A 23,345-nucleotide genomic window follows, 5' to 3' on the forward strand; every position below is an offset into this window, starting at 1 on the left:
GTTCAGACATCAGATCAGACGTTAATCTAAATCATTTAAGAGCTCGGGCTGACTTGTTTTTTTTCTTTCAGAGGCTGTGCTTTAGTGGCACAAGAAGTTTAAAGCGCAGCACTGAACGAGCACGAAACACAAAGTGCTCTGTGTATTTAAATAAACAGGGCTACAGTGAGATGAAACACGGAGGCAGGATGGACGGTCAAGAGCTGACTTTTAAGAGTTCGCGCAGTTTTAGTCGCTTCTTCCGAGCTTTGCAGTTTGTCGGAGGCTAAATCGATCAATCTCTTTCCTTCTCATCCGCATGCAATAATGCAATAATCATCTGCGGTCCTCTTTCACTTCACTGCACGAGAGGATCTTCCTATGAGTTTAGGCAATTTCCACAGAGATTATTTTTTACTGGGGCAAGTCAGCAATCGTACTCTTAATAAATATACACGGGGCTCAGTCTCTGCTGGCTGAGTGTCAGTGGTCATCACGGTCAACATGGCGAGCGAGACGCCCGACAGTTGTGTTTGTTTTCTAATCTTTTGTCATCTGAAGAGAGAAGAAAAGAGGAGAGGAAAGGAGTTTGGGGATTTCTAACTCGGCTAACGCCCCAGAAAACTGAGCAAATTCGCTCGATCCCTTTCAAAAACACTCAAGGAGATGAAAAACTTCACAAGAAATTACCCCAAATTAATAAGTAATTAGCGAAACGTAACAAGAAAATTATCTGAAATTTAGCACACAAAAAGGAAGAAACGAATATTTAAAAATGAAAGAAATGTGAATAGAATCAACTTCAAATTTATAATTATAGTTAAATTTAGTTAAATTATAGTTAAATAATAATTTTCTTATAATTTTCTGTCCGTGTTTTTTCTGTCTTTTTTCGACAATCATTTTGGATCATTTTCTTGTCAGCTTTTCCTTATTTCTCATAATTTGTGGCACATCTCTTGCCAAGTTGTCCGTTTCCTTTTTATGTGTTTTCGAAAGATATGAAACCAATTTGCTCACATTTCAAAGGTTTAAACACGTCCAAATGTTGATCCAGGGTTCAGAGGGTTAAGACTCAGGACTCCATTACTTTACTTTACTCCTCTTCCTCCTCCTCCTCCTCCTCCTCCTCCTCCCTCCACCTCCCCACACACACCCCCCTCTCCTCTTAGTTCTCTCCCAGTTTCAGCTGTGCAAACTCGTTGGCCATCTGTAGCGCCTCCTGCAGGCAGTGTGTGTTCTTGCCGGTGGCCTGAGCAGACATGTCCTTGCCGCCGCCTTTGCCGTCCAGCAGGGGACACACCTCCTGAACCCACTCGCTGGCCTTCAGTCCGCGGTTGGCCACATCCTGAAGGGAGGAGAGGTGATCAGAGTTACAAATTACGATAAAATCCAACATGATTTCAATTTTCCAAATAAACCTGCTGCTTGCAACGTCTTACAACCATTTTATTTAATCACTTTCCTCTATTTACAATTACGGTTCCGGTTTATCACTTCCTGCTATGTGGCTTTAAAATAATATTCCGATATTTTAAGTCTAATCTTAATACACAATATATATCTCGATATTTTAAAATATCCTCTGAACTAATGCTAACTAATAAAATACAAAATGATTGAAGTTTTTCATTTAAAAAAATACTGGAAATATTTTTTCTCTTAAAAGTATTTTGTCATTTTCAAAGAAAGCATGGCTTGGAAAGCAAAAAGCAATTTGGGGTGATTTTTAAAGAAAAAATGTTGGCTTTTTTTTCCTTTAAAAGGCTTCATTGAATTTGTTTTTCCTTAAAAAGTTTTGGGATATTCATATTTCTTTCAAAATTTGACAATTTTTTATGTTTTTTTTTTAAAACAACAGAAGGAATTTTGCCTTCATGTGTTTTCACCAGAATTACACATTTTATCACAGCCACAAACTGTAAAAAAACAAAATTATTGGTCGATTTTTCAATTTTTGACAGTCCTCGAATGCACCAAGAGCTATTATACAAGTTTGTGAAACAGATTTCAATGGCTTTTCCATAACTTTCAGGGTATATTTAGTTTTCCAAAACATTTCCAGGCTTGGAAATTACTATCTGAAAATTCCATGATTTTTCCAGGTTTTTCCATGACTGTACCAACCCTGTATTTGTGATGTGTCAAAACACTCATATTTTTTATCGTGATTACCACTGGGACAATATATGGTCCAACAAACGTAGTGATCGTAACGGGCCTATCCTGCTCACGGTTCGTCTGACTGAACGGGTGTGTTACCTGCGGGACTTGACACAGGCAGGTGATCTTGCCGGCGTCGGGGTCTACGGTGAAGAGCATCGCAGCGGTCTGAGGAGACTGAGTCTTCAGCAGCTTCAGTGACTCGTTCAGAGCCTGAGAGAGAATAAGGACAAATGTGAGCAGAAAAAACAGCGGGAGAGAAAGAAGGGAAGAGTAGAAACAGTGAAGAAAAAGAAAAAAAAAGTCTGGTAATCAGCACTATTGATGTCTCAAGGTCAGAACTAATGGGCCACAGAGCTGATTTGGGTCCCATGGCAATAACACAATGAGATAAGCTATGAGACTGCCTGCGAAAATGAGCAATACTGCAGAGATAAACTGGATTTTAATACTGTTTGTGCTTTTCATTTATTTTGGTAGGGGATGCTGATGAAGTCTTACGGATTTTATACATTTCCTCCTGTATGTGTATGTTGGGTCTTCTTTTACAAGGACATTTTGGCTGATATGTCAGTTCAGAGAACACTAAGAAAAATCTAAATGGGTAGAAAGGACATCCAGTTACATAATTTCAGTCTGCTCATACACCTTTTTACAAAAACATTTCCATGACGACATATTTTATGACTTTGAGGTAAACTTTGAAGACCATGCCTTCTCTAAAACGACCATCGATACTTCTATCAGTACAAAAAAGTACTGTACTATATCACAGCTTTTTAAATATATATTATTTACAAAATAATGAATTCACAACAGGACTACTACTGAATATGTAAATACAACTGAGAGACTTAAATAATTGTTTAAGCACTGGAGAGCATAAAGCTAAATGGTTGTATTTTGCATTAATTCTACTAATGATTTTAAATAAAAAAAATGGGCAGTTTCTTTTTTTTCTTTAAAAAGTTTTGGCATTTTTTATTACTTTTTTTCTGTAAAAATGTTTAGTGATTATTAAAGAAAGAAAGTGTAATATTTTTCTTTCATTTTTCTGCATTTTTTTTTGCATTTTTTTCTCTTTTAACATTTTTTTTCTCGGTAAAGAAAAGCCTTTCCGTGTTTTCTTACAAAGAAATAACACAGCCAGAAATTGAAGAAACAGAAATTATCGTTGAACTTTTAAATTTCCGACAGTCCTTGAACACATCATTTGTTATTATACAGGTTTGTGAAACAAAATTCCCTGACCTTCAGGGTATATTACATGACATTTCTAGGCCTGGAAATTGCTATTGGCATGTTCCATGACCTTTTTCCAGGTTTTCATGAGTGTACAAACCCTGAATACACTTTATTTTGTTGGCTGTTAAAAGTCCTGTATGGACTCGCACCTTTGCCGAGGCTCCGGTCTCCATCTCCATGATGAGCAGTGGTTGGTTGGGGTTGCTTTCAATCACATCCTTGGTTTTCTCCAGGACTCTCTTCTGGATGTCAGCCTTGTAGTTGCGGTCCAAGTCGTCCATGGTCTTCTTCAGGCCCTTTAGGGATTCCCTCATCTCGTCTTTCCTCCACTGGGAGATCATTGCTGTGCCTATCGACTGCAGAGACGACGGACATGTTTACACCACGCCGCAGATATTCTGAAGTCTTTGGAGCACAAAAAAAACCCCATTTACCTCCGTCATGTCACCAATCTCTTTCTGGATGTCCTTGTTCGGGGCAGTCTGCTGCTTCACCTTGTCTCCCAGTTTGGACAAAGACTGTTGAAGGGAATCGGCTTTCTTCTCGGCCTGATGGATGTGAGACACAGACGGGTGAGCGAGACAAGGGCAAAGAGCAAAAAGTGAAGTGAGAGATGAGGGAGAAAGAAGAAGAAGCAGAGCAGTGAACGCAATAAAAAAAAGGAAAAAGATAAAGAGGAGGATCAAACAATAGTCTAAAAATAGTGAAGATTAATTCGTCCTCGGGGCCTGGAGAGAGGGGGAAAAAATGCAAAATGCTCTTTTGTAGCTCCAAGTTCAGCACAAGTCAAAAACAAGCTTCATTAAAGTTTCATCACTGGGGTGATTTTTTTCACAGGGGACCCAAAAAAGACACATAGTCCCACAGTCTGAGACACAATTTCATTTTGTTAATTTTTTCTGTGAGCAGTAAGAAAATCACTGTGACCATTTGACCGTCAACACAGAAGCGATCATTTTGGACGGAGACACACACTGCAGCAATATTAAATCTATAAAATGTTGGCTAAACTCTCTCCTATATGAGTGTGGGTGGATGTGTTACATGAGCATAATGCTGGAAGCGAATGTGTGTGTGTGTGTGTGTGTGTGTGTGTGTGTGTGTGTGTGTGTGTCCTGACCTTCTGGGCCTCTGTTCCTGTCACAGCAACAATGCGGCGGATGCCCTTAGCGATGGCCTCCTCTGAGACGATGACAAACGGCGCGGCGTGACCTGCGTTCTGCAGATGGCTGCAGATAACAGAAACCAACATCGTTATACAACTGTGGGAGGCAGATGAGAGCGGCGAGGAGAAGGAGCAACACAGAGCGGGAGATACTACATTACAAAACCACAGCGGCGGGAACAAGGGATTCTTTGAAGTGGGCTGCAGATTAGAACATCAAAGACAACATCAGGAAGCACAACAACAGTTTACGAAAGTAGAATATTTTAAAACCTGCAGCTGCGTGGAGACGGCGGGACACGCAATTAAAAAACAAGTGCCATGCAAATGTCTCCTGCAGTGCTTAAATCGGACTCTGTGCATGTGCAGGGTGGTTTCAACAGCTCTGCACATAAATATAGCTCAGAAACCATTTGGACTCTGACTGTAATCAAATGAAATGTAAAGTCTTGCTATAATCTTTGTAAGAGCGGAGACGTCTTTGGCATTCAGGTGAATTTTACAGCCGGGAGCAGACACTGTAAAAGTCAGTGCAGCAAGTCTAATCGCTGGATTGAGCTCTGCGAAATGTTCCAGGGCTCGTCTGCGCGGGGACACGGCCGCCTCGTCATAAAGACCCACAAATCCAATTAATGGTTTCCACTTTACACACCGCCACCGGGCAGGTCTGACACTTGGGAAAATTGTTGGCTCCATGCAGATGCAGACATTTATTCAGAGTCAAATCTTCTCTGAGTTGATGTGAGGGCTGTGTATCTTCTCCTCAGAACATGCACTGTCATCACCAGCAGCGCCTCAGATGTGACACTGAACACACAACAGGAGCAGGAGCTCACGTGCCTGCAGGTGTCTACAGGTATCAGACACTTAATTAAAGCTTTTAAAGTCATTTTTAACCAAATTTAACTCACAAATCATATTTTTCTTATTCAAGCACCACCGATGAGTATAAAAGTAAGTAGTATTTATGTTTGTGGTCCTGTGCAGAGGTAGAATTTATGCACGAATATGCTTATTAGAGCAAGTTTAATCTACATTTTGCCAACAGGTGAGTGCAAGTTTGAAGCAAAAAGAGACTCAAACCGCTGCTGAGGGATAAGCTTTTCCTGCACTTCATCTATGCACATCTATACTGCACTGTTTGCTGCCAAAGACAGTGCCAAAACAGAAATACATTAAAAAAATGACCTGAAAAAGGTGCTAAAAATGGAAAAATACTAAACATATTTTGCATAGCCTATATAATTCTGATAATCATACAGTTTCTAGACATTTTCACCTATTTTAAATAAAATATTTTCTCATCTCTCCTTTTTTTGAAAATTAACTTTCATGTGTTTTCTTGTCACCTTTTACTAATTTCTTGCAACTAACTTGCAGCTTATTGCCTGTTCCCGTGTTTTTGAAGAGAGTTAAACCTCTTAGTTCAGGTTTGAGAGGTTTCAGTGGACTTTGCTGCCTCTGCTGTATTTGAACCATGACGGGTTAGTTTGCATCCCACGTCAGCAGAAATGCACCAGCAATGAAATAAAGCATCATACTCACGTTCCACCACAAAACTCGATGGAGGTGAGAGACCCAGCAGTGCTGTCGGGGTTTTCCAGCAGGGTCTCAACTGGGATACCGATAGAGACGACGCGGACGGGGTCAGGGTAGGTCTCATCAAACACGGCACGCAGGCCCTGAATGGCCTTAGCCTTTGCTAGTGGGGCTTCCAGAGCGTACACCGGCTGGAGAGAGCAAAGTGTGGGAGAGGAAAATAAAAGGGTTAATTTTCAGAATTATTATGGCAAAAGCAAACCGACATTAAACTTCCATCAGGATCAAATATTGTTACAAAGCCTCTGTCTTCTCTTCAGCAAGAGACATTAAGCATTTCCTTATATATAGTATATCTTCTGTTTAAGGTTCAGGGAGGATGTTAGCTAAAGTTAACCCTTTAACACCTGTGCTGCATTTAGATACCTTTCACAAGCATTTAAACCTCTGTAACCTCGGAAAACTGGTTTGATTTCATTTGAAAACATAGGTGAAAAACATAATGAGCAACCAATGTCCCACAAAATGCTAAAAATTAGTAAATGTTGACCAAAAAAGTACCTTAAATTATTATTGGATTTTATTAAAAAACTAGAGAAAATGTACAGAAAACTATATTTCTATTTATATTTATTATAATAAGATCTTACATTATTGTTTTTAGCATCTTCTTATGGCCATTTTCTTGTTTGTTTGTTTTTTTAAAGTTCAACTTAATCTATTTTTATAGTAATTTTCTTGTTTGTTGTTTTTTACTAATTTCTTGTTGATGTTTTTTTCAGGTTATTTTCTTGCAAGTTTTAACAAATTTCTTGCAAATTTTTCAGCCATTTCTTTCTCAGTCGCTTATTGTCATCTTCCCATGTTTTTGAAAAAAAAAAAAAAAATCAAGCCCATTTGCTCAAGTTTTAAAGGGTTCAACAGTTCATCTAAGATCATCATCATCTACATCAGAATCATTCTGAGTATGTAAAAGGTCAAAAGTCAAAATAAACTACTGTCAGGTGTGTGATTATTCCATGCGTATCTCCCCACTGACCTTAGCTTCTTTTATCATGGCACAGGCGATCTCCTCAGTCCTGCGGACCTCCCCGGTGCTCAGGGCACCTTTAGCAGTAAAGTCAAAGCGCAGACGGTCAGGGGCCACCAGGGAGCCCCTCTGGTCAGCCTCCCCCAGGACCCCCCGCAGGGCAAAGTTCAAGATATGTGTGGCGGTGTGGTTGCTCATGATGGGCCTGCGACGAGCCTGGAAAAAGAAGATGAACAGATTAACACGTGTGAACTTGACACAAACAAAACAAACAGAGCTCAGAAACAAACCTTGAAATTGTGTCATCATATTATTTTTATGCTTTTTAACTGCCCAACAATAAACATTATTAGGTCTCTATGCAACAAAAATGTTCTCACCTCATCCACACGTAAGGTAACGCGGTCTCCAACCTTCAGAACGCCATAGACCGTCCCAATATGGAGGACGTAACCTCCTCTGACCTGCGTGTTCTTCACTGTGAACTCCATCCGCTGCAAAGAAAGTAAGACTTTTTAGACGTGTTTTTATTCAGCAGAAAAGACTGAAAAACAGGTTAAAAAAAAGTTAAAATCTCAATAGTTTCGTTGGAAAGTTCTCTGGTGGTTTGTGTGTTTTTCCCTAGCATTTAAAGATTAAACATTCATTTTTGTAAACTCATGCTTCAAAGTTTTTAAAGTGTTTGAGGGAGTGGTGTTAGATATGGAAGAGAACATAAGACTCAAGCATTAATATCATCAGCACAAATGAGAATTTTTTTTAAAGAATACATGAAGTCATACAAAAGAAGCAAAGTACTGACTTTTAAATTTTTAAAAGATGGTCCTCTGCAAACTGATATGAACATGTTTCATGTCATTCAGGTTCTCACTCATGAGACAGATGACAGCAACGTATTATCTTTCATTTATCCACCTATCAAAATTCACAATATTTACAGCCTTCTAAGAGATGTTTCAAACAAACTGCATGCTCAAAACACTTGCTCATTTAAAAAAAATACAAGGACCTTAACGAAAAACACAAATCTTAAAGTCACAACGAAAGTCAGTGTCAACACAGATGTTGACAATGAATCAGTATTACAGTGAGTATTACTGCCGGCAAACTATTACTGCATTACTATGAGTCGATCTATGTACTCTGTCATCAAAATGTTGATGTCGGTTTAATGTCCTTTAGTCAGAATGTAACAAACCTATTTCTAAACTTTTATGTAAAATTTAATCATCCAGGTTGGCAAATTTCACATAAACAAATTTAAACTTCATTACATTGTTTAAACTTTTTTTTTTAAATTCTACATTCTACGTATCAACAGCACATAACTGTAACCAATTATTCGGTGGTAATCTAGGATGTCTGATGTCTATTTTCTATGTTGGAAAAAAAAAAAAAAAACATGTTAGCAGGTTGTGCTTATGTCTCATTTGTTGTCAATTTAAGCTTCGAGAAGTTTTTCAGTTGGGAGACCCATTTTATAAATATGAAAATTTAAAGAAATTGAACATTGTCAGTTGCAGCAATCACATATGGATAATAATCATAGTTAGTTAGCAAACAACGTTCCTCTTCGACATTTGTAGGCGATAACTGTATACCACAATAACAGTCTTCTGCATTAGACCCAAATGTTACACATCAACTATGTGATAGTTTCGTCATCATTTCTTATATAACTTAAAGGTCAACAAAGGGTGAATTCATTTCAGTTTGGGCTGAAACCTGGATTTCTGTTTTTACCCGCATTGCGATACTCAACACACCAACTCTAAAAATGAAGGCTTTTTAAAACCTCAGATGTCATCGTGCTTTTTCAAACACTCTCAAGCTGCATCAGTGGAGTTTGAACCACGGAGAAGCTCATGCATACATTTTTTGCATCCAATTTACTTTATTGTTGCACTTACGTCCTCTGTGCTGTCGTCCTCTCGGACCATGTAGCCCTCATCGAATGTCTGTCCGCCCTGCTCGGCGTAGAAGGACGTCTGGTCCAGCAGCACACCGCACTCCTGCCCCGTGGTCACTTCATCGCAGAAGGCGCGGTCGCGGCGCAGGGCGAGCACCGTGGCTGAGGCCTGCTCAAAGTCTAGACACACAGACAGAGCGAGGATCAGAGCGAGAATGTCCTGATAATTCAGCCGTCCGTCTGAACCTGAGGTCTGTTGGCGAGAACGTTAATTCACTGACTGTAGGTGCCGTCTTCTTCGGAGGTGTATCTGTATTTGCACGAGTCATCTGTGGCGGGGATCTTCTTGTTCCTCAGCTCTTCGATGGCATAGATGTCCAACATGATGTGGTCTACGTCTCCTGCGCCCTTACCCTGGGACCTTAACTATACACACACACACACACACACACACACACACACACACACACACACACACACACACACTTGTATTGTTATTCAGTTATAAACATAAAATCTATAACACTTAACTTGACATTTATATACACAATATGAGTTCTTTTAATTTGAAGGTGCAGTATGCCATTCTGGAGATTATAACCCACCAACCCTAAACATGAGTATTTCACAACCTGGGAATGAGATTCAATTAACTCTTTCTCCAGAATTACACACTTTAAAAACTTTAAAAAAGAGAAATGAATGAAATAATTATTAAGAAACGTGGTATTTAAAGCGTAGCTGATAACCAAAGCAAATCATGAAGCCCATTTATAACCCAGTAACAGTAAGACTTGGTAAGAGCTTAGCCAGTCCTGCACAGAATTGATCACTGGCAATATGAGCAATGCATGCTGGTCAGATTTGTGTCCGAGCTCATCCCGACCTGCTCTGACGTCATGCAAAAGTGGACAGCGAAAATCCTTCAACATCAAGGCGCATCTAGTTGTCTTTTTAAAGGTTTTTTTCTATTAACAGAATATGTGTTGTGGCTGATGGAGACGTTACGCAGTCACAGAGACTGAATACATTCATCAAGAAGTATACAGAGTTTATTATATATTAACACTGGACTGTTAAAATTATTATAAGTAGTATTATTTTACAACACAAAGACTTATGGTAAGCAGCCTGAGTGGGATTATGAAGATTCTTAAAATAACATCTGTACAGATGTGAAGCCCTGAGTATAAACCGTCTGACTCATCTGCACTGAGAGCTGTTGTTTAAATATTCAGCTGATGTTTTTAACTTATTTATGTAGTTTGAGGGTGACAGGTGCGCTCAGCGGATTTATATACAGCAGCAAACTGATTTGATGCTGATTTACATGAGAATTCATGTAAAAATGAAGGTTGAACCATAACTAGTGAACATTTAGGAAGTGTGCAAACATAACAACTGTGCACGGGGCCCTCTGACCTTTTAACGTCAGTGACGTAGGCACTATTGAAATCTAAGTAGCCAGCATGACAGGCACAGCAGTGGATGTGTCTCTGAAACACTTAATATCATGTGTAAAAAAAAAAAAGCACACAGTTTTGTTTTCCTTATCTGCAATTTAGTTTTGTGACTGTCAAAAGGCGACATTTTTACCTGGAAAAACAAAGGTAATTTATCATTTTAATTGCAAGTCTAAACTTCACTATCAAGTCGACAAAAAATCCAAATTTGCTGGTTTGGTTAAAATATTTTTCCGTCCATTAATCAGCTCTGTTTCATAAAGTGCATACGAGGCAACATTTCTCCAACCTACGTGCATTATGATAAAAATGTGTGCGCTTTCACTTGTTTAATGATTCTCTGAGAACATTCTCGCTGTGGAGTCAGTCGTTCATTTTATTAGGTGAACTTGCAAAATCTAATGTAATTCAACACAACAAGCCAGGGATACATCCCATCTTTGTAAAAGCCTTATAATGTTCAGTCTGTGTAAATATTCTCACATGCTCATACGCAGAACTGACCTTAGAGTTGACTCCATGACAATGTCAATAAAAACAAACTTTATAAGCTTCACAAAGTTTTACTGCAGGGCTATTGTGCTGTGTCGCCTCAGATTGTACAGCTCTACCTCATAAACTCAGCGTTACATGGCAGGAAAAATAGGAAATATAAAAGACTTAGTGTTTCAAACTCCCTGTTTGGCAGGGAGCTGAACCGCAGTGCCAGTATGTACACAGACTGATGTGTTGGACAGCAGTGAGACAGCAGTCTGAGGCTGCAGCAAACTAGAAAAGAGATCAATCTTTTTTTGCAAAATCAAACAACAAGGGATTAGCGCAGGGGCTGTAAAGTAAATGAGGGTTTATTTAAACAGCAGGTGCACAGCTCTTGATTCTGACTTACAGTGCAATACTGGAGAACGCTGACGCAAGGATAAATCTTTTACCCACAGGAGTGGACACAGAGCACTGCTCGGTGGAGTTTCACTCAAAGAGCAGCCAATGCCAAATTCAAACAATCGGTAAATATCAGAAGGTCTCGTTCTCTTTGCTTCCCTCCTCCCACCTCCTCACCTGTGCTGCCTTCTTCTCCTCTTCGAAAGCGGCGATGTCCACCTCCATGCCCTTCTCCTCTGCGATGAGGGAGGTCAGGTCCAGAGGGAAGCCGTATGTGTCGTACAGCAGCCATGCTGTGTCACCTGGACGCACACACAAAAACAAACTGAAATGGTGCACTGAACCTGTTAAAATGACATCTTAAAGCGATTTCAACTCTTTACTTGATATCTTAAAATAGGTTATTTCCAGTGCAATCATTAACACGTGATGCGTAGCGTGTGCTCATGTTAGTGCTGATGTGTCTCACCTGGAAGGGTCTTGCTGTCTCCCAGACTGCTGATCTTCCTATCGAGGATGCAGCGTCCCCTGCTGAGGGTTTTGAGGAACTGCGTCTCCTCCTCATTAATAATGTCCTTCACCATTTCTGGGTCTTTCTTCAGCTCCGGGAAGGCTTCGCCCTGGAGAGTGAGAGAAAAAGAAGATGAGGATCAAAGATCGGGCGAGAGAGGGATGAAAAAAAAGGTAGTGATGTAGAGAGGAGTACATAACTAAAGCCAATTACTTTGTGGCAATCTGAATCAGAATCAGAATCAGAATCAGAATCCGGTTTTATTGCCAAGTACATTTACACATACAATTTGACTCTGTGTTTCAATGCAAAACAAATAAATGATAAATAAATATCGAAGATATAAATATACAAGCAATTTACAAATATAAAATGAAACAAAACAGAATGTAAAGAACAAAATATATGTGCGAAAGGTGCACTGGAGGAAGTACAGATGTGCAATTGGTTTTACAGTGCAAATATCTATAATCTAAATAAATAAGTTCACTGATAGTGTGCATGTAAAGAAATCCAGTGCAGTGTGTGTTAATGTAACGCATAAAAAAATGATCTTATCTAGTATGTCTCATGTCTATTTTCTTTGTTTAAAAAAAAAAGTTAAAAAAAAAATACCCATGTGTCGCTTGAAAGAAATAGAACAGTTGTGCATCATTTTTAATTTATGCCATGATTTATGCAGCGAAAAGGTTTTTAAGAGACCCTTTAAGAGCCAGTGGAGTTTAGCCGTAAGCCTTACAGCACAAAGTATTTACAGTATATCTGCGCTAACCTGCTCTCCATTTTAACAGTTCATCACGTTTGTAGAAAAAAAACCTGCTGAGGCTGTCCCCAGTTTAAAAAGGCCTCCTCTCAAGTTTTATGTGTTACACTCAGACCACCGAGTTTAGAATAAAAAGAAAATCTCACCAGCGAATCGACCACCACGTCCACCAAAGAGGCAAAGAAACCTTTCTGAGCTTTCAGCTTCTCGTGTGAGTAACGGACAGCACGACGAAGGATCCTCCTCAACACGTAGCTAAACGTGAAGAAAACAACAAAACATTACAATAATCTGACCTGTGATGTCTACGATGATTTTGACACTTTATATTTAGGCATTATATCAACTGAACTTAACCCCCAGGATAAATAGCTTAAAAAGCTGACCTTCTCCCCCAAGACTTTGCAATTTTATATTTCGGAAGTGCTGGTTAAAACGTACATTACATGTGGATGAGAATATCACATTTTGCAGACACTGCGATTCACATGGCATCTTTGCATGTTTGTATTTGTCATTTTTGCTCTGCAATGTTCATGTCTCACCCTCTTCCTGTGTTGTCAGGCCGACCGCCATCTGACAGGGCGATGGTGATGGTGCGGGCGTGGTCAGCCAGCACACGGTAGGCCATGTCAATACCGTCAGTATCCTCAGCGCCTACTTTCCCGGTGTAAGGTCGAGCACCTGTACCCTGAAACAAACACACATTATGTTTAAAGTGTGTATTACATCAGTGGTTGATAACTTTCTTCTACACCAAGAGCTCCTCATCAACAGCACCAATCGTGCCAAAATGGTCACATTTGTCAACATAACAAGCGTGAGGGAACTGGGATGTCTGCACGACTGTGAGTCATTTGCCACAGTGTTGTTTGTATTGCAGTACGAATTTCAGTGGTTCCAAACTGGTGGGTCACAAAGCAGGTTGCAGGTGCATTATGAATGTACCGCAAGTGACTCACTAACATGTCAAGTTTGTAAAAAACACACTTTATTTTGAATTTCTGGCATAGAGTTTTTTATTTTGAAATTCTAGTTCCTGCTGTTAGATATTTTTTTATTGCCTTGCTCTTGGTATTATTTGGTTTATTAACACAATGTGTGTTGGCATTTTTATGTCACTGATCTTAAAGCAATATTATGAACTTTGTTGTTTTGTTGAACTTATGACAAAAGACAAAATCTGGACCTTGTGGCTGGACCAGTTGGGAATCACTGACCTACTCTATACTTCTTTAATCTCATTGAAGGGATAGAAAAAGGCTAACTTTCTTTCTGGAGCATCTAGACATGCAAAATTTGAAAAAATATATGGGCACGTGGATGAAATGTGGCTATGCATATGATTTATTATTACAACACTAAATAAAAATTTGATCACACAAAAAAGATATTGCATCCATAAGAATAAGTGTAATGTACTTGGGTATGGACAACTGAAAAGATATTGCCTCTGACCGCGACTATCACCACTGCAGAGGCATAAAAACTAAAACTCAAACTGAACTAATACAAACCTAAACTATAACGAGAAAATTTCATCAATAAAAAAAAAAGACACTAACTGAAATAAACTGAACCGAAAATAAAAATTAACTAAATCAAAAACAAAAACTAATGAAAAATACAAAACTATAATAACTTTGACAGGTAATTTTTTTTTTTTACTCTTATACTTGGTTACATAGATATGGGTCATTTCAGTACCTTCTGAATGGCTTCAAAGTACGGGACAAAGAGGTCAGTGTCGTAGTTGGACATCTTGTTCTGCAGGACGGACACCAGGCGCTCCAGTCCCATCCCTGTGTCGATGCTCTTCTTAGGCAGCGGCTTCAGCTCCGTCTCTGACTCTCTGGAGCCACAAACAACAGTTACAATCATCAAAAAATGAGTGTGTACTTTTTAACAAGCAGTCTCAAAGTGGGAGAGCATACAGGTTTTTCTTACTGCATTTAAGGAGGATCATACAGCTCAAGTCCAACTTAAAAAAAAAAATGTTGTCCTTTTTATCTCAACACCATTTCTGTCCTGCGTCTTCCATTTCGTCAGTACGCACGTTGTGACTGATAAGATCCAAAAGTCATCTTATCTGCCTGTCCAGACTAAAACACAGCCCTCTTTTTGTAATACTCTTTGAACTGGTTATGTGAAAGTACAAAAATAAAATACACAACCAAATGAACATGAAAACCTTTCAATAATATAAAAAGGAAAAATAAATAAATAAACAGAGAAATTGTATAAAAAAAAATAAATAAATAAAAATAAAATAAAAAGGGGGGGGGGTTATTATCAAAACACACACATAGACAATGGGTGGCTAATTGTGACACTACAACATGTTTCTGAAACTTGTTCACATAAAGTCAGGTCTGACATTTGAAACATACACTCTCCACTTTGTCCAGTTTTTACTAAAGGTTTCCTTCTGGTTTCTCGAATTAAGTAATTCTCTCAATTAAATAAATACTGTATATTACAAAAATCCATTCATCAACACTGGGTATTTCTTTATTTGGTCTATTTTAGGGGTTCCAAGATGCTGGAGTAGTGTGGAAGATAGTCGCAAACATAGCAATAATTTAGCATTTTAGAAATAAAAAAACAAACTCTGAGTCAGCGTCCGTTACCTGTTAAACTGAATGAACACAAGATTCCAGATCTCCAGCACGTTGGGGTCGTCCATGTTCACCAGGTGAGCGGCGTCCCTCCCTCCGATGCGGTCGTAGTGGATCTCACTGCAGGGGCCGCAGGGACCGGTGTCTCCCATCTCCCAGAAGTTGTCCTTCATGCTGCCTGGCAGGATGCGAGCCTCCTCCACCCTGAAAGAAACAAAGCAAGCAGAGAGAGATTATTTCATTAAATTAACATTAACAGAAAAAATTAACAGATAAAAATTAAATGGTGAGACAATTAGGACAAAAAACGCAAAGTGTGAAAGCCATCCCTCAGTGAGCAAAAGAATTATTTTATCAATTATCAATGTTATCAATGTTTACATCAGTAAGACATGATGTCAAAATTTACTGTCATAAACTGCCCGATTATTCGAAAAACAACTACATGACAATGAGAAATGTATCAAGATCTTAATATACATATACTGTAAAATAAAGATAATGTAGGTGTGCACAAATTATTGTGAGGTAAATATACCTGTGTGTGTGTGTGTGTGTGTGTGTGTGTGTGTGTGTGTGTGTGTAAGATACGTGATTTGAATAACTTGTGTCAGGGCTAATATATTCACACTGTATCCTGACAAAACCAACAGAAAGAAATCAGCCGATTAGAAATCTGAAAAACTCTGCATGTTTATATTTTGTGGACTTTCCCCCTCTTTTATGGAGCTGCTTCAGCAGGGCCGGCAGCGTGTTTTTATGTTGGCAGAGACGGTGAGTGAAAAGTGAAACAAGCAAAGCAAATAAAAACAAACAGAAATAAAAGAGAAAATGGGAAAAGGTTTAATGTTTAGTGGAGAAAAAACTGAATGAAAGCTTTGAATATTTAAATAAATGGTAGAAAACTGGACTTTTATTTCATTTATTGGGACATGAAAAGATGGTGAGATATGAGATGAGACAGGGAGGTGGAAAATAGAGAGGGTGAGACTGTTGTGGGCTGTTGCTGTAGGCAGTGGTGGCTCTGTGGGACTGGGGGAGGAGAAGAAGGGCTTTTCCTCAGGGAATAACCAAACAACGTTGTGCAATTACAGAGGTGGATAGAGTGTTTTGCAACGCTCGTGAAGCGATACATTGCAACATCTATAAAAAGAGCCGTATAAGAGTTGTAGAGGAGCTTCAAGGAACTCCCTCCAGATAATTCAGGATTTAAAAAATTATTCTCAGTGGCTGGTGATAATTAAAAGCTGCTCTAAACCCTTCATCTGATGTGTTCATCAATACACCTCAATCCCAAACTGCACTCACCCGAGGTCGATCCAGATCTGCTTGCACTCCAGGTCGGGCTCCAGGCCTGCCTCAGCGTTACCCCCGAAGTAGGTGACATACAGGCGGTCTATGGAAATACCAAACTCCTGGGTCAGCAGCTCCAGGGCCATGTTACAGGCCAGTTGCTGTAGAGGGAGGAGAGGAGATACAGAGTGAGTGGAGTGAAGAAAAAGACACAGAGGACAAGACAACAAGGGCGGCAGATAAAAAGTAACTCCACAGAACTACAGAAAGCACACATTTGGACACATTACTTTTGAAACTGAGGCTACAGGACAACAGAAAGAGTGCTTTTGCTTAACAGGTAGAAAACCTACAACCGCCAGAATGCTTTACACCTGATAAAACCAATATACGCTCCCTTTAATGAGCGACGTAATGTGGAAGGGTCCGAAACAATGATGACCAGCCGGATCTCGTATTAAACGGTAAGCTATGACATGTTTCTGAAAACATTTGTTACAGTAACCTTGGTTTATACTGATCAGCACTGCTTAAGCCTGGTGTAAACTGTGTGATTTTGGGCTGCAAGATGACCATCATGAAAGAAACGTGGCGATGTCTTTGGTCGTATCTCTAAAACAGCGCTCCTACATTGCACCGTTGTCACGGTTGTGCAATCAAACTCCAGAAAAATGGGGAATCGTTTTTTTCAGTAATAAGTTCAGTAAGGAAGTGAAAAAATGTGAGTAAGACAACACGAGAGTGAATATTCTGACCATGAGTTTCACAACTGTTTGCCTGGGTCCAGACCTTTGAATCCGCCCACTCGGCTGGGTTTGATTTGACTGAAGATGGACAATTTTGTCTGATATCAAGCAACGCACCTGTGAGTTCTGCTCCGAACGCCAGTATTGAATCAACAGATGTCGTATGTGAACTGTAAAATTTCCTAACACAGGTAAAATTCTGTGTCAGGTCAGTAGGAAGAAACTTTTTGTTACATTAGACCATGTTTGTGCTCATAAAACCACACACAGTGCAGTAAAAACACGAGATTACTGTGCTTTCTGCATTAAATCATTCTGTATAGCTTCTTCTTTCGCTTACCACTTTATCTTTGTGTCAAAATAAAGGGCACTGCAGCAGATAAAGTTGTAACTAAGCGAATAACTCCACTGGGCTGATATATGGGTCAATATTAACTTACTGCAGATAAATAAGTGTAGGTGTACACGTTGGCCAATACGTAGCAAAAAAACTGCAGCACAGAAAAGGCTAACTAGGTCTGAGGTCATTTCAAAATGAGAGCAGTGACAAGTAGATTTTTCTACTTTAAAAGTGTCCTGTTAAGCATAGTTCTTACAAGATTATTGAAAAAATAAAAAACTGTCTTTCAATTTATTTTTATCAAATATGGATATATCTGTATCTGCTTAAAAAAAAATCAAATATCAGTCGGGTTATAATTGTAAGGTGACAAGACAGTAACAATAAAAATAAAAATATAACACCTTGAAGTAGTCCCCAAAGGACCAGGACCCCAGCATCTCGAAGAAGGTGTGATGGTACACATCTTTCCCCACATCGTCCAGGTCGTTGTGTTTGCCTCCTGCACGGATACACTTCTGCGTGTTGGCGGCACGACGCAGCCTGGCCATAGGGTGGGACGGGTCAATGGTGTTGAGGAAGATGGGCTTGAACTACGAGGGAAAATAAAAGCAAAATCCTGAGTTGTGCTCTACTGAAAGAGCGACACAAGAATATTATAGTTTCATTATTATAGAGTCTAAGCTTTGTACATCAGTGGGTACGTTTGAAAGACAGAAATGTCATGACGTTGCATGGATGGAGAGTTTGAAGAATCAGTGACGTCTTTTAAAACACTTATTAAAATTTAGGTTTAAACACAATCCTTTTATCGGCTCCTATCCTTTTATTATCATTGTTGTAATTATCTTATTTAGTGTTTATTTAAAAGGGTCACAGCATTTTTATGACAGAGTTTGCAGGGCTGCCAATTTACAACCATACAGACAACAGAAACAAAAACATTTAAGAAAATAAATAAGGTAATTTCAAGAAATACAAAGAAACAGAAACCCCACTCATAAAATATATACCTCATTACCAAATTTGCTTATTTGCTTCATTGATGGTATTTATTTTATGAGTGGGGTTGCTGTTTCTTTGTATTTCTTGAAATTACCTTATTTATTTTCTTAAATGTTGCATTGTTTTAAATCTAGGATAAACCATGTACTGTACCTGGTTCATGCCAGCATTGGCGAAGAGCAGCGTAGGGTCGTCAAGCGGGATGGTGGCTGACGAGTGGACGTACTTGTGCTCATAGCGACGGAAGAAGTCAATGAACTTCTCGCGGATTTGAGCTGCACTCAAAGAGGAGTCCATCCTGAATCAGCTGTCTGGACAAAAAACACACATGAAAGATAATTAATACTTTGAATATCAAACATGTTTAAACAAGCACCTCACAGGGGAATTCAGCTCCATGCACAACTGAGTTGTAACAAAGCAGCTGAGCCAGGTTATAGGGACACAAAGGATGACAAAATATATTTTATTCTGATCAAAAGCAACTTTTCTACTTATTGATTAAAGGGTGAACAAGTTTGAACTCCTTTAACTAAATGCTACAAATGTGTCTTGTCCATTTTTACCTTATAAAAACCAGCTAATGCAATGTCCTTCCTACCTAAATAAAACAAGCAGAGCAGAATTTGAGTCTTATTCTAAAATCATGATTGGACTGCGCTAACATGGTAACTATGTGTTGTCTGCAGAGCACAGACTAGACAGGTTAAACACTCAGCTTACTTGTCCAACCAGTCGAATTTTTCTTATCACATGTGGACAAACCTGGTTGATCTCTTTTGGTTTGATGCTGAAAGCAGCTAATTAAGCTGCACCCTAAAACATGTGAACAGAGGCTGGTGTTCCTCTGACAAAGCGCTCCACGGCTCCATTACAAGGCTCAACTGGTAAAATGTCATCATAGAGGGTACATTTATTTTTTGCACTATCTGTGATCCTTCTCCCCAGCTTTCTAACAAGACTGACAGCGACACTATAAAATTGCGAGTTTCCAAACAATTTTTCCATTTTCAAAGAGAGTTAGACTGCTATAAAAGCCCTTTGGCTATAAGGCACAACATGGAAATTACACCAGTTACAACCAGTTAAACCACCTTTGCCTTTTATGCAAGTTAGCCATTTGCTCCAAGCTAGGCTTTGCTTCAACACACTCGTAAATGAACAAACACAGAAACAAACCACAGCACATGAAATGCTTTTGTAGATTTTTCCACACTGTTACACCATTATAGCTATACGTTCAATATCTCTAGTTATATTTGGTCGTTGTGGGCAAAGCTGCAAATAAAGGAGCAGAACTGCTTTAAAGCAATACTAGATTTTTACATTATTAAACTTTATGAGGAACGACTGAGGAGGGATCCCTCGTCCAGGACAGACGTGCAGACTGTAGAGTGAGTGAACACAAACTTTCTGGACCCAGAACAACAAACGATTAAGTTTAATTATGTGCTAAAAAGATCTTTGTGGTGGGGGATGTTTTAACTGTTGTGGTCCACCACAAATAAATGAACGTGTGGGAAACCCTGTGATGCTTCTGTACTTGTATCTTAACTCCTTCACCCCCATTCGCTCCTGTGTGTCCTTACAAGCTGTTTTAACAAAATGTTCTCCTCTGTCATTTCCTCCAACAAATTGGCCTTTGGCTATTTCCATAAACCAACAGCAACTCAGGAATCCTGTAAGGCGGGTGAAGCTTTTCATGCTGCAGGGACTGCTCAAAAAGCAATTTAGGGAAATTTAGGGAAATTCAGAAAAATTGGGATGTGTTTTTTAAATTTTCCTACTATTTATTCAGTACATACTGTGTTGTGTAAGCAACAACAAATAGAAACCACACCCATAATAACATTTCCATAACAATTTTGAAAGACATTATGTTATTTTGTTTTACAACAAAAAAATGTTTTTCTGTGACTCCACTGACCACAAATTTCTTTGTTTTTTTTGACCCCAAGCTATTTCTTTTGTTATGTTTTAACACCAAGCAAACGTTTTTTGGGTTTTTTGTTACAAAGTAAATTGCATCTACTGAATTTCTTCCATTTTCCTTATGAACCCTCTGTCTTATGATTTCCTCCTCTGCTCTGAGAGCTAAGTCTGGATCAGACACTACTGCTGACGTAGGCCTGAAAAACTCATTGAAACATTGTGTGTGTGATACTAGCCGGCACATAAAAACCTTATTATTCAAACCTCATCTGATGCCAATTAAAGTCATATTGCAGTCTAGTCATTTCAACTTAAGTTGGAGATAGAGACAGCCAAAACTTTGCTCATAAGTAAAAAACGATCAAGACTTGTGTTATACAAATAAGCAACCAAACTAGAAAAAACTCAATTGCAGCGAGCTGGATTAAAGCCATCCGAAGGATTTGAATTCAATTAAAATACATCTCTAGTTTTATATCCAAGCAACACAAATACAGTACGTCTCTAATTAAAAGAAACACATCAGAATTCCCATCAGTGGACTCATTCGTAAACTACATGGCAAAGGAAACCACACAGCTGCTGCCTTCAGCTCTCTGGGGCGAGCGAGCGGACGGTAAACACCCAACATCCCCATCCTGACTACCAAACCACTCTGTTGGCAACCAGAGAAAGTGGAGACATTTGGGCGATGAGATGGAAAGTTTCGCCTCTGCGAACAAGAGACTGAGTGGTGCAAATGGGGCTTATTGTGAGGAAGATGAGACTTTGTAAATGACACGTTTGTGACAGAAAACAGGATACGATAACAAGAATACATGAACAACAGGGAAAAGTGTGCACTTTTAAGGATGCAAATAAGGATCAGCGATATTTGTGAGGATGTCATTTGGATTTTTCGTTTACAGTTTACAGTTCAGGTTTAAATCTTTTAAGTATTATTGTAATTTTTAAATCATATAAAAAACATCTCTGATCCCATTTTCTAATTAAAATTATGCGTGCTAAAAAAGTACATAAATAGATAAAAATTACAAAATACAAGAAGTAAAATATACTACTGTATAGAAATACACGTATTTGTGTGTGTGTGCACTTTTTTGTTGGTTTTACTTTTTATTGGCATCATATCATTTCATGTATCTTACTCAATTTGCAGTTCATGCATTAATGACATTAATGCATTCTTTTTATAAATGAAAAATTACGTGAACATGTGAGATACATCAGCATAACAACTAATCAATTTATAAAATGATAAATAATGATAGAAAATGACAGTAGGTACAGCACATATTTAAATCTTTTAAGTGTTATCATAATTTTGAAATCATAGGGAAATATTATATACATTATTAAAATTCTGCCTGCTATTTGATATTTTTTTCTAATATACTTTCAACCCCCCTGTAGAGCAACAGAGAGCAAAGAAAACATGAATAAAAATTGCAAAATGCAGCACAAGATATAGCATATGCAAATACATAAATATATGTATAAGTACACATGAAAAGAAAAAAAGCTAATTAAAGGATATAAAGTCCAGTATAAAGTGCAAATATGTATATTTCTTTGTAATTACTTCACAGATCAATAGCTTAGGTGGGTGGTACAATCCTTATGTCAAAGTGGAGCAGCTCTGTTTAGTCTCCAAATCATAGCTTACCTCTACCATTGGGGAGGCCCACAAATAGAGACTACAATTAGTTATATCCGCAGGTTTGACTTTAAATCTCAGTGGGCTTATTTTCCTTTTCACCTGCTGACTAACACCAGTTCCCCCTTGTCACCTTTACACCTCTGTTGTAAACAAGCGCACAGAAAGCGCTGTCGCGAATTAGTGCCAGTCATGTCACATATATTTCATCTTTAAATTGATTTAAAAAAAAGCCGGATTGCAGCATTTTCAGATCTCCAGCTGACCTCAAACTCTGCTGTGTTGGGCACTAGCTTGACAAGCTGACGTTAGCAAGCTAAACGTTAGCTAGACGCTGCTACCTCAGCGTGAGAAAGACATTTTAGCGCACAACTCTATCAGAAACCCTACTTTGCTGAATGGTACGGCAAACGTTATTTGCTTAAAAAGCGTCTGAGAAAGAGATAATACTCACAGAAGTCGCTATTCTCGCAGAATGAATCGGTTACTGCACCCAGACACACTGCTTTAGCCCACGCTGCTCGACCAAAAGGAAAGCTCAGAGCACATAAGACACGCCTACGGCGGCAGCTCATTGGCCAAACGGCACCGGTACTCGAAAATCCTCGATTCCTATTGGACGAGCCTCCTGTCAATCTTAGCCCAGCCCGCCACATCAATGGTGCGAACTTCCCTGGTTTGGCTGATGCAATGTAAATGACACCGGTGACAGAGTTTGTTTTAAATTTTTAGATCGTCTGATAAAGAAAGGTTTGATAACATACAAAAAATGCGTAGATAAATTTAAAACACCTGTAAAACGAGAGGAGGACACTATTGTTTTTAATGCTGTTCCAGAAAATCTCCTTATACAAAAACGTAAAGTCTGGGGCTTTAATCTACCTAATCTTTAAGATTGTGGGAAAATATTTATATTGGTGGAACTAATTAACCATTATACTACCACTATATTAACCATTTGTCACCAGCAAATTGGTTTGATTTCTTTAAAAAAAATGCCCCTAAGTAACCCTAACTGTCCCTTCTAAATGTGTCTGGTCATCCTTAAATAATATACAGAGAGGAAAAGCATGGGGAAAAAGACAAAAATACTGTTAAATAACTAGCT

The 23,345-nt window shown here is 38.8% G+C and overlaps 1 protein-coding gene across 1 annotated transcript; it reads right to left on the reverse strand.

The window, feature by feature from the left end:
- Nucleotides 1-1,118: 1,118 nt before the first annotated feature.
- On the reverse strand, nucleotides 1,119-22,779 carry aars1 (alanyl-tRNA synthetase 1). Its single transcript, XM_042496523.1, has 20 exons — nucleotides 22,692-22,779; nucleotides 18,802-18,959; nucleotides 18,048-18,236; nucleotides 16,573-16,718; nucleotides 15,277-15,468; nucleotides 14,354-14,498; nucleotides 13,192-13,337; nucleotides 12,793-12,901; nucleotides 11,842-11,992; nucleotides 11,550-11,674; nucleotides 9,312-9,456; nucleotides 9,032-9,210; nucleotides 7,502-7,615; nucleotides 7,131-7,337; nucleotides 6,098-6,282; nucleotides 4,508-4,616; nucleotides 3,822-3,935; nucleotides 3,537-3,743; nucleotides 2,242-2,355; nucleotides 1,119-1,327 (listed from the first exon to the last, which is right to left on the reverse strand). The coding sequence occupies exons 2-20, from the start codon at nucleotides 18,943-18,945 to the stop codon at nucleotides 1,148-1,150; spliced, it is 2,901 nt and encodes a 966-aa protein (XP_042352457.1). The 5' UTR covers nucleotides 18,946-18,959; nucleotides 22,692-22,779; the 3' UTR covers nucleotides 1,119-1,147.
- Nucleotides 22,780-23,345: the final 566 nt, after the last annotated feature.

This window comes from Plectropomus leopardus, chromosome 11 (genome assembly GCF_008729295.1).
Source record: "Plectropomus leopardus isolate mb chromosome 11, YSFRI_Pleo_2.0, whole genome shotgun sequence".
In the NCBI taxonomy this organism is placed as follows: Eukaryota; Metazoa; Chordata; class Actinopteri; order Perciformes; family Serranidae; genus Plectropomus; species Plectropomus leopardus.